Raw genomic sequence first — 17,339 nt, 5'->3', positions numbered from 1 at the left:
CATCTGTTATAATAGAGATATGATACGAAATCCTTTAATTTCCTTGAGAAACTATGTCCCATATCCAGTGATCTATGTAACAGACTCGTAAAAGGTTGAGATGCTACAAACATCCAAACTCTCTCTCTTTTTCGTTTTCTGGGGTTTTTTTGCTGAGGAAGATTCGCCCTGAGCTCACATCTGTGTCCCTCTTCCTGTTTTGTATGTGGGTCGCCGCCACAGCATGGCCACTGACGAGTGGTCTAGGTCCACACCCAGGAATAGAACCCAGTGCCAAAGCAGAGCACTCCAAACTAAACCACTAGGCCATGGGGCCGGCCCCCACACCCAAACTCTTTAAGCAAAATCCTGGGTATACTAAAAGCCTTTGAAGTTTCAATGGAAACTACACAAGAGTCTGCAATTACTCATAGGGAAATTTCATTTAAAATGTATCCATTCCAGTCTCCAAGGTTTCATCATAAAATGAGCTCACATTTGAGGTGAAAGGTGCCATTTAAGTATTAAATTTTATTAACTTACTTCTTTGAATTTGTCATTAAAGCAGGTTAATACTCTGCTCTGGCTTATCCTGAGTGTAGCTCACAGCTGGGAACTGTAACACCTGGATCAAGGCTTGTCTCACTTTCCACTGCTCAAAACAGGCGCTGAGTCCTTAAAATTGAGACAGTGACACTACCACAGGTCAGGCTTTACTTGCCACAATCTGTTGGTAGAAGGAAATATATCCACTTGTCTGGACTAGTATTAAGATGATATTGGGAAAAAAAGGAACATTTTATGAGAAGAAATAATAGACTTGGATATTAATACTAAACGTCGTATTCAAAATGGCATTTTAAAATGTGTTCAAGTAAAACACTGTAATAAGAGAAAAACCACAAAACTTAATATAAAGTCTAGCTTTATTTTTAAAAAGATTTTACAAGTCTGTCAACCTCAAACATACATAGGTGAATTATTCATATCTTCTAACAGATGAGGCTTACAGCTTCAATCCCTCTCAGAAAAATATAAGTAAAAAATAAATCTTTTTCGCAAAATTTATCCACTATATTACTCAGCTTAGTTCTGAAATTTTCTCTTTATAAATACTTTAACACAGCTGCTAGTCATAGTACTGTTGTTGTGCAGCTGCATCTGGCTATCATTTTACAAGTCTGCTTTACTTTGCTAGCTCCTTGGTTCGTCTCCAAGGTCCAAATCTTACACAGGAGAAATAAAGGTTAACTGGGCTGCCAGAAAAGCCCACTGAATGCATCCTGTAGTGCTCGGTGACAAGCCAGAGAAGAAGTATAGCCTCCAGCAAGGTCCTGTGGAGAGGCGGCTCTGACATGGCTTAAGTACCTAAAGCAAAACAGAAAGTGCGCAGTGAGAGAGAAAGCACGTATAACTTGGTAACATTTTAAAAAGCAATAGTAAAACATTCAAATTTTAAAGAGGAATTCTCTTTAAAAGAAATTGAAATTTTCAGACATTTCCGACATTGAAATGTTCAGACTTTATAAATGGATTTTTACCTTTTAAAAGGAAACATACCAACTGTACACAGGGTGCCTAAACTAGTACTAAATTATAAAGCAAATGACATTAAGATCTAAAAACAACTCTGAAAAAGGTTTCAAAATAATACTTGCTATTAAAATGTTCACTTCCCAATTTTCAGAACTAATTTGTTTTGTTGGCTGTTGTTTGGGTACCCAACTGCCGCTCTCCTTCCTGGCATACTTTTTTTTTTCCCCCCAAGAAGATTAGCCCTGAGCTAACATCTGCTGCCCATCTTCCTCTTTTTGCTGAGGAAGGCTGGCCCTGAGCTAACATCCGTGCCCATCTTCCTCTATTTCATATGTGGGATGCCAACCACAGCATGGCTTAACAAGTGGTGCCATGTCTGCACCCGGGATCCGAACCAGCGAACCCTGGGCCACCGAAGCAGAACATGCGCACTTAACCTCTGCGGGCCAGCCCCTGGCATACTCTTGATAAATAAATACACAATATCATAAGACTACTGTATGACTAATATTTTATATAAATATTGAATATTTTACATCAATATGTTTTGAAACAAATACCTAAACAAATGGAGAAAGCGAGAGAACATACTAGTTACTTCACAATTACTTCACTATTACAAAAATGTATTGTCTCCTTCCTTATAGGAAAGGAAACCTTAGAAAACTACATGTCCAAGAAATCTCTGAGACTGGGCCTGAGTTCAAATGAATGTTCCAATTAATAGATACAGAAGAGTCTTTCAAACTGATCTCAAAAGACAGCATGACAGACACTATTTTCCTTCAATCAACACCTATCATTTAGCAATTAAAACTTTCTACTTTGACAAAGATAGACAAACAGGCCTAAAAAATGAGAAAATCCTAAGAGGGGGCAACTTGTTAACATGACTACCAGCACTACTGGAAAACAAATACCCAGCTTTGCTTTAATGCCTACTTTAAGAAACCGCATTGTTCCTTCAGGCCTCAGGAAGCAAAGGAGCTTCACCCGCCTTAGAATTATGGGTATGGCAAATGAATAAATCAGGGACCAGAACATTTTAATAACCTGGAAACTTTTCTACTCATTCATTCAAACTTCCTGTGTGTCAAAGTCTTGATGCATGAGCAACTTATTATTTCTAACATAATAACAAGTCTGTTTTTCATTTGTATCCATGTTTAATAAGCTTGTGTGATTAAAAAATATATGGCAATATAAGAGGCCAAATAGAAAAAAACGGTCACAGTAAGACACAGCGTAAGCTCCTGGAATTGACTATAATTTATTCACCTTGCCACAAATCAAGGTGTTAACTCAACTCTTTGCTTCTCTGCCAAAGGTGAAAGGGGAAAGTAGAAGGAGAAAGGAAATTAATATTTATTGAGCAAGGATCTCCAAACTTTTTTCATAGTCTATTTATAGCAGTAAAAAATATTTGAGCATGCATCTCCAAAATTTGTATACTTATTTAAAGGTTTTATACATATAGTATTACTGTATTATATACTGCTTTATAATATATAATTTTATGTAATATACTAATATAGTAAGCATATTATAAAATATATATCGATAGACATATTTAAAGAATGAGATAAAAATATTTAAACAAAAGTTCTCATATTTTCTCCCTACATCCCATCTTACATACCTTGGTGGGTTCTATCTGACTTCGGAGACTACTGTTATTAGTCATTGTCAAACGCCTGATAGAACCTTAGGTCCTACAGGAATTAAGAAGGGATTCACCAAACCTACCTCATGACCATACAGGTACCTGCTTATTACCTCCCAGGACATGATAAAATGTCCACTGGTAAGACTCTGATGCACGATAAATGAGGTAAGTGATAAATCACCTCGGAAAGGCTAAAAATCAACTGGGAACAGCATAAAACCAGTTCCCTTTCACAGAGAACTCAATAACTATCACACAAATAATAAGTAATATTTTTACCAGATATCTTAGAAATGAAATGTTCCACTCCTGAGACAAGTTTCTAGCTAATTTTTATCTATACGCTAGATAATGTTCTATCACCCTTTTTCCTTTTCTCAGACCCTCAAAAGAAAAGCATAGTCTTAGCTCCAATGGCTCTTCACTCATGGCAAAATTCTAGTACCACAAGAGAATGTCTGTCAACCTTAAGAAGCCAACTATCATAAATGAGAATTGGTTTTCATAGCTGTAATACAAACCACTGTGCAACTAGCTGTTTTGATCCATCACATTTTCGTACTGCTTGCTTCTGGGAAAGTTGAGTCATACCATCCCTGGCTTGGCAATTCAAGCATAAACTTGCAATGTACATATAGATTTTTATATGTTATCCTGAGAAACCTGAAACAGCTGCACTGCTGGCAGGAAAACAGAGGACCACCAGTAAAATATCTAAAACAGTTGCATCTTTTAATTTATGACTGCGCACTGTTTCCATAAAGAGTATATAAAACAGTTCAACTTTTTATAGGTAAAATGTAATAAACAGTCATACTCATTGATGCCATAAATGTGTAAAAAAAAAGTTTATTTAAAATGATTAATTAGTGTTTGAAAATAGTATTTCTTGAACACAGTTATAATCCAGAGCAATGAGCAAATATTTTTAAATTTGAGTTATTAATGCTAAGTTGTAGATTCTCACTGCCAAAATCAAGTCAATTAACATTTCTTTGCATAGCATGGAAGAAAATGCATTTCCCTTCAAGCAATCATTTACATTAAACACGTCTGTGAGTATGCTGCTTTAAGGAGTCCTGCTTATTTACATTGCTGTTTTTGATCTCTAGGGCTGCACAAAACAGTTACTGTTAAATATTTCAACCTACCTTCACCATGGCAACCTACATTAATTCCAATTTTAAAAAAATAAAACATAGTTCATTTTGTTATTTAACTGTGGGCTTTTATTTTCTAGGTATCTTAACGTAACGTTCTTAAACTCTTTAATTATTGTGGTACACCAAAGTATTTTAAAGGATCTGCCACACTGAAACCACACAATGAGAATTTAGTGTTTTGCCTACTTTTTCACATTAATCCACATCTGTGTTGTTTTAATTCTTTCATGACCGTTACAAGTACATTACTGAATAGGATTCCTGGGGTTTCTGGCAGAGGTCAGTATCATTTCATGCACACCTTTATACAACAGAATGAGGAAGAAGTCTTAGCCAAATTTACTTCCAAAAGTCAAGCTCAGTTGGATTTTGGAGCCTGGAGGTAATTGCTGTATTTAGCCAATCCCAGGACAGTATTTCTGTTTTTCATGGGTTTATTTTAAATACCTGTAAATCTTATAAGCAGAAACCAGGAAAGAAAAAAAGAGGTTTGCTTATTTTGGTAACTATACCTTATTTTTACTGAAAGCAGACTAAACTCTAAGATTTAAAAATCATACCTTTGATTATTTTCTTAATAAAGCTAAAAAAAAAGTATGTTTTCAAAAGCGTGTCTAAGATAATTCCTGTACAAAGGGCATCTTACACCCTAACTTAAACTCTGTCTAAAATTGCCTTCCTTTGTCATTACCAATCAAAATCTCTTTCAAAAAGACTTTGGAGAAGGAGGAGGGAAAGGAGGCAATGGATCCTGAGAGTGGAGTAAGAGAGGGTGAAGCATTAGAAAACCACACTTGAAAGTTTGTTCCTGAACTTTGATTTCCTACACTGTCATTTTCTTCTGTTACATTTAGCAGCTTTTGCTCCCAAAGAAGGTGGTATAATTTACACTTAGCTTCAGAAAGGCTTCATTTTCTCAGTTCTTTAACATAAGAGAGTTCCTCTGAGATTACTCTTTTACTATTTCCCTTCCGTTAAAAGCCCTATATTGACCATCTGGCCGGAGTCTTAGACTCAGCTCTCTTTAGTGCTATTCCACAATGCTTTGCGTTCTCAGCGAGGGGCAGAGGCCAGGGGTTGTCACTCAAGACCAGGAGGCAGCAGCGCTCTTCCCCTCCAGTCATAACCTCTTCATGATAACTGGGAAACATTTTTGGTTCCAGAGAATCAAAGAATCTCAGAGTTTAAGATGTAAGGAAAATGTGAAGTTCATATTAATTTCCTTCACCTCAAATTACCAGGCCCTATGGAGAGTTAAAAAAAAAAAAAAATCAGTCCAGGTTTTTTACTCCAGTTTTAAACCTGGACTGGTTCAAACTAAGAAAGAGAATGAACTCTAGAGACTAAGCCTTTCTTTTTACAAGGTGGCCCATTTTTAAAGTCTGCTTTTAAAGCCATCATGCATTAAACAGACCAGTTCCAAGTAGTTCTGCCTCCTAGCCTACAAAATTCAAATCTAAGTGTCATTAAAGAGAGATCAGCCAGCTGATCTCAGCTGTCAAGACCAAAAGCTCTTGTAAGAAATTCAGCCAAAGCTATAAAAGATTTACATTAACAACCTGAAGTCTGTCTCAATGAGATTTAAAAACAATCAGAGCAATAGTGTGCTCAGACAATTATCACTAAAAAGCAGAAACATTCTGAAAACTGAGGTTGGTGCTTAGGTGTCCTACTCTAATCACGGTGACAGAATAATAGAAAAATTGTCTACAGAGGGGAAGCGATGATCAAATATTTTAAGATAAATGGTGAAAGCACTACAAGTCAGAACTACTGTCCATAATTTGGAGGGCAGTTTGGTTATAAAAACGTATGGCTTCATGAACTCCAAACAAAAATATAACAAACCTCCACATAGTCATGATGTTACTCTTCACTTTATTATCTGGCCAGCAAGTGAGAACACAATTTGAATATTAAAGCTGATTTCAGATTTATACTAACACCTTGGGAATTGAGTGAGCAATTATTCCAAACGTTTAGACCATCCAAACACCAAAGCTCAGGTTTGGAAATTAAAAGCCACATGGTACCCAAGTGTAAAGCTGAATACAGACTGCTCAGATAAGCCTTTCTGAATTACAACTTAACTATGCAAATTTATTGCTATGGAAGAATACATAGGCATTTCAGGACAGGGTAGCTATTACTGAAAGTTAGTGTAACTACACAGGGAAAAGAACACTTCTTTGATCTGACTGTGAACTACTGAACACAGAGAAGACAGAGCTACTCGAGTGTCACATTTTCTGTGAACAATTATTGGAGTTCTGGCTATCTCAACTGACAGACCTCTAAGGATAGATTCCATCTATATGATACAGACAAATAAGGAATATCTCAGGAATCAGGTGCTATGAGAGAAATTTGAATGCAGCCATGACAACAGATAATAAACAGATCAAATGATTTTTTATAAATCTTAAATGCACTTCTCAAGATTAGACAATGTTTATCTCAGCAACAATTATTACGTTTGACTAATTTCAGTATCGTTCTTATATGCTTAGGAAGAGATTAAGCAGGAAAATGGTATAAATAATGTTTTTACTTATCAATTCTTAAAACATTATGATACTTATTCCTATGAATTTATTCAAGATAATAACCAGGGAGAGAGGAGAAGGCACAGTTTCACGAAAAATCAAAAATAACAAGTCATATCAGAGTAATATAAAAATAGAAAATCATATTTTTTTTTGTATATCACAGCAAGGGACAAGTGTCACTTCTGTGGTGGAAATACAGTAGATGTTATAAAAATAAATATCCTAGTTTCTGAATTTCTTAAATAAAGTTCCTAAAAGGTCTAGTGCTTATTCTGGTCTGTCCAGCACATTTTTTACTATGAATTCCATGCTAATAACAGATGTATGCCAGAAGTTTCATCAAATCTTTATAAAGGCAGGATGAGTGATTTTTCCACAAGGGTGGGACAGGCAAAATGCAGAAGTTCATATGTATGCAACTCATTTACTCCTCAAAAAATTTTTTAAAATATTACTGAGTGCCTACTATGTGCCAGGTATTGAAGCATAAATGAAACAGAGAACAAAGACTCCATGTTCTCATGGACCTTATAATTCAGCAGAGAAAAAAGATGTTAAATAATGAATATTATGAATGAGAAAATCAGGGCTCTATCAGTGTGGATAAAAAGGGAAGCCAACAGGAACAAGTTCAAGAAAGGGCTGCCTATGGAAATGACAGTTAAGCTTAGACCCAAAGGATGAGAAAGAGTTAGTCAGCAAGGCAAGGGAAGCAGAGCAGTGACCCAGCAGACATAAGAGCATATGTGAAGCGGCAAGGAGCCACAGCGCATATTGAGAATGTAGGGGAAAGGTGGTCCAGCTCAGAATGACACTAGAGATGTAGGCAGGAAGTATCCAAAAGATACTTATATCTTATAAGGAAATGTTAAGAACTGTGAATTTTATTCAAAGGGCAATGGGAAGCCACTGAAAAGTTATTGTTAGGAACATGATAATTTAAATAGGCCACTTTGGCTGCACAATGGATTGGAGAAAAGCAGGAGTTGATTATAGAGAGACTCCTCATGAGAATGTTTCTCTATTTCAGGCTTAAGACAATGGTGCCTGGATTAGGGTGGGGGCAATGGAAATAAAGAAAAGTATAGGTTGAAGAGATATTTAAGGACCAACTGAGTGAGTGGATATGGGGATGGGAAGGGAAGAAGAAAGTAGTGTTGAGGTCAACTTCTAGCTATCTAGTCATGTGGAACAGGGAAGATGCCCTCACAGAGATAATGGAAAACTGGAGGAGGAGCAAACTGGGGTGGGGCAGAAGAGAAGGGAAAGATGATGAGTTTAATTTTGGACTTGAATCTGAAGTGATTATAGAAGAGACATATGAGTGGGCATGCAGAGTGGCAGCTGGATATATGGTGTCTCTGGGAGAGAGAAGCATTTGAATTGATGAGCTGAGTAAAACGGGTGGCCCTCCCCAGTGTGGGTGGGTATTATCCAATCTGCTGAGGGCCTGAGAATAACAGAAAGGTGGAGGAAGTTTGAATTCACTTTGCCTGACTGAGCTGGAACATCAATCTTCTCCTGCCCTTGGTACTCCAGACTGGCGTCTAGACTTGGACTGTCATCTACACCACTGGTTCTCCCTCAAGCCTTCAAACTACACCACCGGCTTTCCGGGGTCTCCAGCTTGCAGACGGCAGACTGCGGGAATTCTCAGCCTCCATAATCGCATGAGCCAATACCTTATAATAAATCTCTTTCTCCCTATCCATCTATCTGTCTCTCTGTGTACCTTTCCTACTGGTTCTGTTTCTCTGGACAACCTTGACCAATACAGAAGCTAAGATATTTTGAGGTGTTCAGGTGTGGTAAATGCTGCTATCCCCTGCCAAGACCTCATACACGCTCTTCCCCTAGATTTCCAAGGGAGGTATAAGCCACTTGGAAAGGAGTCAGAACCTGCTTCTTGTGCCTGACCCCTTCTTGTAATTTTACGGAGATGACAATCGCAGAGTCGGCGACAGGAAACCTATCAGACTTCTCCATCTAAGGGCTCCAAGGGGCTATTTATGGTATTTATAGCAGTAGTATTTCTTATAGCAAAAGAACAAGAGAAACAACCCAAATTTCCACTGACAAGAGAATGGACAAATAAACTGTTATCACTTATACAGCACAATATTATACAGTGGTGAAAACAAAGGAGCTACAGCTACATGCACGCATCAACATTGCTGAATCTCATAAACAATACTGAGTAAAAAATAACAACAAAAAACTAGTTATAGAACATATGTAGAGCACAGTCCATTTATATAAAGTTCTAAATATGCAAAACTAAACATGGAATATATAATATGACCAAACTGTAAAGAAAAGCAAGGGAATGCTAATCACCATTTTCGGGTGACTGAATCTCTGATGTGAGATGGGACCACAGTGAGGGGAAGAGGAATGTACGCAGGGGGCTTCACAGCATTGGTTGTGCTCCGTTCGCCTAAGTTAATGAGTGGAATTCGAAATACAGGACTTGAAGGAATAGAGGAAGGAAAAGCAATGAGAATGGAAACAATTCAGCAATTGTCTTATTATTATTCTTTGTAAAATATATATTCTCTATATATTTTCTATGTAGGAAATATTTCATTTAAAAAAAAAAGTAGGGCCAGCCTCAGTGACCTACTGGTTAAGTTCAGCACCTTCTGCTTTGGCAGCCCAGGTTTGGTTCCTGGGTGCCAAGTTGCACCACTCATCTGTTGGTGGCCATGCTGTGGTGGCGGCTCACACAGAAAATAGAGGAAAATTGACAATAGATGTTAGCTCAGGGCAAATCTTCCTCAGGGGGGGAGAAAAAAAGGTAATGCATAGTCACAGCTATAGCTGTCATTAATCCAGTCAACAATCTGCATGGAAACACTGTTTGAACCATTCTTAGTTAGCCTTGGTTTCACCAAATATTACTATAGTTACTTTGATTCCATTTGCAATATTCATGTTAATTATAGTAATTCATCTTAAAGTGTATTTAATACTAAAATACGATACATTCATACTGTTCTTTCCGTTTTAGAGGACTCCCTGGTTTCCATGTAGGGTCAACACGTTAATTTAAGATGGGAAAAGTTAGTAAAATCAGATTTATTTGAAAAGAACCCTTTGAAGATTACACATCTAAATAGCAAGACTAAGTACTGATCAGTAGTCAAAAAGCTGATCCACCGAAGTAGCAAAAAACAAAGTAGGAGATGCAATCAGTTAAGCGGTCAATGAGACCTCAGCCACAGCCCCGATAATCTGGAATTTTTCCCCATGATAATGCTGCAAGTTTCTATTTCTTTATCAAAATGAAACATACTGAGCTCTCTGTGGCTAAGATTAAGGTAACAGCCTAGATAGAGAAACAAAGTCAATGCCTCTCTCCATCCAAGGCAGTTATTAAGCACCCTCCTCCGTTTGCAGAAGGAAAACTCAACCCCTTGGTGTGATTTTCTGCTGACTGTGGACTCTCTAAATTAAGTATAAACAACCTCAGTCTTCTCCCCTGTACCATTTCCCTTTTGTTCCCTGTACCACGTAAATATATACAGACTTCATGATTTAATGGAAAGGACAAAGATTTTAAAAACAGATACATTTTGGGGCTAGCCCCGTGGCTGAGTGGTTAAGTTCGCGTGCTCTGCTTCCATGGCCCAAGGTTTCGCTGGTTTGGATCCTGGGTGCGGACATGGCACCGCTTATCAGGCCATGCTGGGGCAGCGTCCCACATGCCACAACTAGAAGGACCCACAACTAAAATATGCAACGATGTACTGGGGGGCTTTGGGGGAAACAGCAGAAAAAAAGATTGGTAACAGTTGTTAGCTCAGGTGCCAATCTTTAAAAAGAAATTTAAAAAAAAACCAAACAGATACATCCGTCCTTGGACAGTTACTAACATTATGATTTGGAAACTGCTTTTATTTTTCAAGCCTCAGTTTCCTTATCTGTAAAAGGGAGACAACACTATCTCATAGTATTTTTTAGAGGATTAAACGAGAAAAAGTATGTGAAGTGTGTGGCACAAAACAGACATTCGATAAAGTGCAGTGTCCTGTCCACCCTACATATTCTCTTTGATACTATTAATACAAAGTATGCTTTCACAAGGGATATGCCTTTCATAGCTCAAATTTCCAAAGTGCTTTACCTTCTGCTAATTAGTATGTACCTCTCCTTTCCCAGCTCTGTGACCTTCCTGTCTATTCCCACATCTATTCCAACAATAATAATGCTGCCCTCTCTCTCCCCCCTCTCACACTATCCCAATTATGAAGATCTAAGTTAAGGTTTTGTTTTGGTTTTTTAAAATGAGATAAAAGATAAGGAGTAGTCCTGCTTGTTAGTCTTTGATCATAGGGTAATAGAGTATTCCAAGGATGCCAATACCTATATATTATAAACAAACAGGAAAAATTTATACACATATGTACATATATATAATACATTATAAATACACACATGTATAGATCTATACTGCACAAAAACTATGCACATCCTAGTTTTATTTCAAAAGTTGAATTGCTACATTTTTCCACTCTCACTGATTTTCCTTCCTCTTTTTCCTCATATCTTGTATTTTGATTCTTATCACCCTTAAATGGCCATTTCTCTGTCCTTGTCCTCCTCAACATCTTCCTGACCTCTCTAAATCTGGAGACAGCCTCTGGCTTCCATAACAATGCCTATAATTTGGGCCACACTCCTACTGCTTTGATACATGATTCCCCAAATTTCTCTTCTTCCACCTGTTTCCTAATTACTACTAGTTTTCTTCTTGGCTCACCTCCTCCTCTCCTAGTCTTGACTCTATCTCTGCAACAGATGGCTTCATTTAGCACCTCTGTTCCACTAAACCATATAGTTCTATCTTTTGCCTTTCTTTCTTAGTTATAGCCCAGCATTTTTATCTGCTTGGGAGCCCTTTGCACTTGGGTGTCCCACTGGCACTACAAATTGGTATTTTCATAACTGAATTCATCTTCCTTTACAATCCTACCCCTTTGTCTACATCTCTTAATTTCTCTCAATAGTTTCAACGTAACTCCTCAGCGTCATCTTGGAATCTTCTTTCTCCTGCATACCAATGAGAAAGCTATATCACAGTATCTCTCTACAAACATCTATTTGCCTTTCATATAATCTTCATGGCCACTACTGTTACCTAATTTCAGCTTCTATTACCTCTTTGATGGACTAGTTAATAGTCCTAACTAGTTTCCATATTTAAGGTATGCTCTTTCCATTCTAACCTATTGATGGTTACCAAATTAATCTTCCTAGGGCAAAGCTTTGCATCACTCTCATACAAATACATTCACTGGCTCCCTGCTGTATGTAGAATAAAGTCCAAATTCCTTCTAACTCAAGTACTAACTTGCTTCCAACCCACCTTTCCAATCATACTGCCCATTAATCATCTCCACATACCCCGAACTTAGGCCCAAGTCAACCATGAGGTTTTCAGTTATTCCCTATGAAAGCCTCATAACTATTCACTCCATATCTTTGCTCACACTGTTTCATTATCTTGGAATGCCCTCACCATTGCCTGTCTTACAAAGCCTTGGTTCAAATGTCAACCCCTCAATGCTGAACAGAGACATGAGAAGCTTCCCTATGCAACACAGAAATATTACATATACTATAACAAATAAAACTAATAAAATAAACAACTAAGCTTTAAAAGCGGGAAAAGAATTCCCCACAAGGCAGCAACTTACAAGCCACCGCCAGGCCTACGGACTCTGGCCAAGTCCCAGACGAGGCAAGGGGCTCCCAGAGATCCCGTGAGAGTAAAGTGGGGCAGAGTAGAGCTCCAGTGAAATGACTACGTAGCCCAGGGGGGAACTCCAGGTTCCTACAGCAGCCTCAGCAAAAGCCTCTGCACAGCACTAGTGGAGAGGATCCGACTGGCAATCGCAAGATGGGAAGGCCCTGGGGCAAAAGCAGCACAGCTAAGTGAGCTAATGACACACTGAACAAGATACCCATAGCTCTGCTGGGACCTATAGTGGACAAGAGTGATCTGGTGGGCTCTGTTAGGGACAAAGCGGAGATTATAGGTGATCCTGCTCCTGGCTGATGGGAAAGCCCACAACACAGCTGCAGACCACAAGGAGGGAGCGCGTCTAGGTGGGCTGCAACAGTAGGCACCAGCAGCCTGAGGTCCCCTTGCGACAGCCCTCACAACCGACGAGGGACCCCACAGGACCACTGTGGCTACGAGGAGGGGTCCAGACCCAGTCAGTAACAGCTGACAGGGTTCCTGGTTGGGGCAGTCTAAACAGCTGCCCCCACACACACACCAGTCGCAAGAAGTGGAAGCAGCGACTAAACGTTATCTCTATGCGGAGGCACAAACCCACGCCATCAAGCAGTATGAAAAAATATATTAAATCTCCAGAACAGAAGGAAAATGATAAGCATCCAGAAAACAATCCCAAAGACAATGAAATCAACAACCTGAATGACGATGATTTCAAAACTGCCATTATGAAAAAACTCAAGACCTAAAAGAGAATTCAGATAGACAACTCAATGAGTTCAGGAGCTATGTCACAAAAAAGCTTAACACCATAAAGAAGAACCAATTAGAAATACTGGAGATGAAGAACACAATGGAGGAGATTAAGAAAAATCTGGACTCTCTGAACAGTAGGGTCGATAATATGGAGGACAGAATTAGCAATTTGGAGGATAGGAATATAGAAATGCTGCAGGCAGAGGAGGAGAGAGAATTAAGACTAAAAATAAATGGAGAAACTCTCCGAGAATTATCCAACTCAATTAGGAGATACAACATAAGGATTATAGGTATACCAGAGGGAGAAGAGAAGGAGAAGAGGGCAGAAGGCCTGTTACAAGAAATAATAGCTGAGAACTTTACAAACTTGGGAAGAGAGACGGAACTTCATGTCACAGAAGCCAATAGATCTCCAGACTTTATTAATGCAAGAAGACCAACCCCAAGACATATAGTAGTGAAACTACCAAAAGCCAACGACAAAGAGAAAATACTAAGGGCAGCCATGCAGAAGAAAATAACTTACAAAGGAAACCCCATAAGGCTATCAGCAGATTTCTCAGGAGAGACCTTACAGGCTAGAAGAGATTGGAATGAAATACTCAAAACTCTGAAGGACAAAAACCTGCAGCCATGAATACTCTACCCAGCGAAAATATCCTTCAAATATGAAGGAGAAATAAAAACTTTCCCAGATAAACAAAAGTTAAGGGAGTTCATCACCACAAAACCTCCTCTTCAAGAAGTGCCCAGGAAGAACCTCATTCCTGAAAAATCAAAAAAAGGAAAGGGGTTAAAAAATCCAGAACAAAGGAAATAAGCAGAAGGACAATAACACAAAGTAACAGCTCTCCACCAGGACAAAATGCAAAAGAACCGGAAAACCAGTGATAAAATGGCAACAGTAGGCCCCGACGTTTCAATAATCACACTAAACGTGAATGGATTGAATCCTCCAATCAAAAGGCACAGAGTGGCAGGATGGATCAAACAACAAGATCCAACAATATGCTGCCTCCAGGAAACACACCTCAGCCCCAAAGACAAACACAGACTCAAAGTGAAGCAATGGAAGACAATACTCCAAGCTAATAATGAACAAGAGAAGGCAGGTGTTGCCATACTTACATCATACAAAGTAGAGTTCAAAGCAAAACAGGTAACGAAAGACAAAGAGGGGCAGTATATAATGATAAAAGGGACGCTCCACCAAGATGACATAACACTCATAAATATATACACACCTAACATAGGAGCACCAAAATTCGTGAAGAAACTCTTAACAAAACTAAAAGGAGACATCAACAGTAATACAATAATAGTAGGGGACCGCAACACCCCATTAACACCAATGGACAGATCATCCAGACAGAAAATCAACAAGGAAATTATACACTTAAATGAAAAATTAGATCAGATGGACCTAATAGATATATATAGGACACTTCATGCAAAAACAGCAGGTTACACATTCTTCTCAAGCGCGCATGGAACATTCTCAAGGGTAGACCATATCTTGGGAAACAAAGCAAGCATCAATAAGTTCAAGAGGGTTGAAATAATATCAAGCATCTTTTCTGATTACAATGCTATGAAACTAGAAATCAACTACAAGAATAAACCTGGGAAAGGGCCAAAAATGTGGAGACTAAACAACATGCTACTGAACAAACAATGGATTATTGAAGAAATTAAAGAAGAAATCAAATATTACCAGGAGACAAATGAAAATGAAAACACACCGTACCAAATTATTTGGGACACAGCAAAGGCAGTCCTAAGAGGAATATTCATTGCAATACAGGCTCACCTCAATAAGCAAGAAAAATCTTACATAAACAACGTCAAAGGACACCTAACGGAATTAGAAAAACAAGAACAAACAAAGCCCAAAGTCAGTAGAAGGAGGGAAATAATAAGAATTACAGCAGAAATAAATGACATTGAAACAAAAAAGACACTAGAAAGGATCAATGAAACAAAGAGTCGGTTCTTCAAAAAGATTAACAAAATCGACAAACCCTTAGCCAGACTCACTAAAAAAAGAAGAGAGAAGTCTCAAATAAATAAAATTAGAAACGAGAGAGGAGAAATCACAACAGATACCAAAGAAATACAAAGGATCATAAGAGAATACTATGAAAAACTATATGCCAACAAATTGCACAACCTACAAGAAATGGATAAATTCCTAGACTCATACAACCTACCCAAACTGAATCAGGAAGAAATAGAGAATCTGAACAGACCAATCACAAGTAAAGAAACAGAAACAGTAATCAAAAACCTCCCCAAAAATAAGAGTCCAGGACCAGACGGCTTCACTGGAGAATTCTGCCAAACATTCAATACCTATCCTTCTCAAACTGTTCCAGAAAACAGAGGAAGATGGAGCACTCCCTAATACATTCTATGAAGCCAACATCACCCTGAGCCCCAAACCTGACAAGGACAACACAAAGAAGGAAAACTACAGGCCGAAATCACTGATGAACATAGATCCAAAAATCCTCAACAAAATTTTGGCAAACCAAATACAGCAATACATCAAAAAGATTATACACCATGATCAAGTCGGATTTATACCAGGGACACAGGGATGGTTCAACATCCGCAGGTCAATCAACGTGATTCACTACATTAACAATATGAGAAACAAAAACCACATGATCATCTCAATAGATGCAGAGAAAGCATTCGACAAGATCCAAGATCCATTTATGATAAAAACCCTCAATAAAATGGGTATAGAAGGAAAGTACCTCAACATAATAAAGGCCATATATGACAAACCCACAGCCAACATCATACTCAATGGACAAAAACTGAAACCCATCCCTCTCAGAACAGGAACAAGACAAGGGTGCCCACTTTCACCACTCCTATTCAACACAGTACTGGAGGTGTTGGCCAGAGCTAGTCGGCAGGAAAAAGAAATAAAAGGAATCCAAATAGGCAACGAAGAAGTAAAACTCTCGCTGTTTGCAGACGACATGATCTTATATATAGAAAACCCCAAAGAATCCATAGAAAAACTATTAGAAACAATCAACAACTACAGCAAAGTTGCAGGGTATAAAATCAACATACATAAATCAGTAGCATTTCTATATGCTAACAATGAACTAACAGAAAAAGATCTCAAGAACTCAATCCCATTCACGATCGCAACAAAAAGAATAAAATACCTTGGGATAAATTTAACCAAGGAAGTGAAAGATCTATACAACGAAAACTACAAGACCTTCTTGAAAGAAATCGATGACGCCATAAAGAGATGGAAAGACATTCCATGCACATGGATTGGAAGAATAAACATAGTTAAAATGTCCATACTACCTAAAGCAATCTACAGATTCAACACTATCCCAATCAGAATTCCAATGTCATTCTTTACAGAAATCGAACAAAGAATCCAAAAATTCATATGGGGCAACAAAAGACCCCGAATTGCTAAAGCAATCCTGAGAAAGAAGAACAAAGCTGGAAGGATCACAATCCCTGACTTCAAAACATACTACAAAGCCACAGTAATCAAAACACCATGGTACTGCTACAAAAACAGATGCACAGATCAATGGAACAGAATTGAAAGCCCAGAAATAAAACCACAAATCTATGGACAGCTAATCTTCGACAAAGGAGCTGAGGGCCTACAATGGAGGAAAGAAAGTCTCTTCAACAAACGGTGCTGGGAAAACTGGACAGCCACATGTAAAAGAATGAAAATCAACCATTCTTTTTCACCGTTTACTAAAATAAACTCAAAATGGATCAAAGACCTAAAGCTTACGCCTGAAACAATAAGTCTTCCAGAAGAGAATATCGGCAGCATACTCTTTGACATCAGCTTCAAAAGAATCTTTTCGGACACCATAACCCCTCACATGAGGGAAACAATAGAAAGAATAAACAAATGGGACTTCATCAGGCTAAAGAGCTTC

At 38.3% G+C, this 17,339-nt stretch overlaps 1 protein-coding gene across 1 annotated transcript in view; it reads right to left on the bottom strand.

The window, feature by feature from the left end:
- Positions 1 to 887: 887 nt before the first annotated feature.
- MNAT1 (MNAT1 component of CDK activating kinase) overlaps positions 888 to 17,339 on the bottom strand; it is a 218,372-nt gene continuing 201,920 nt past the window's right edge. Inside the window, exon 8 of the mRNA XM_070593141.1 lies at positions 888 to 1,347. Within this exon, the coding sequence (XP_070449242.1) occupies positions 1,227 to 1,347 (121 nt within the window). The 3' untranslated portion in view covers positions 888 to 1,226. The remainder of the gene's footprint in view (positions 1,348 to 17,339) is intronic.

Source organism: Equus przewalskii, chromosome 25, assembly GCF_037783145.1.
Source record: "Equus przewalskii isolate Varuska chromosome 25, EquPr2, whole genome shotgun sequence".
Classification (NCBI taxonomy): Eukaryota; Metazoa; Chordata; class Mammalia; order Perissodactyla; family Equidae; genus Equus; species Equus przewalskii.
This window is presented reverse-complemented; position numbering and strand designations above follow the sequence as displayed.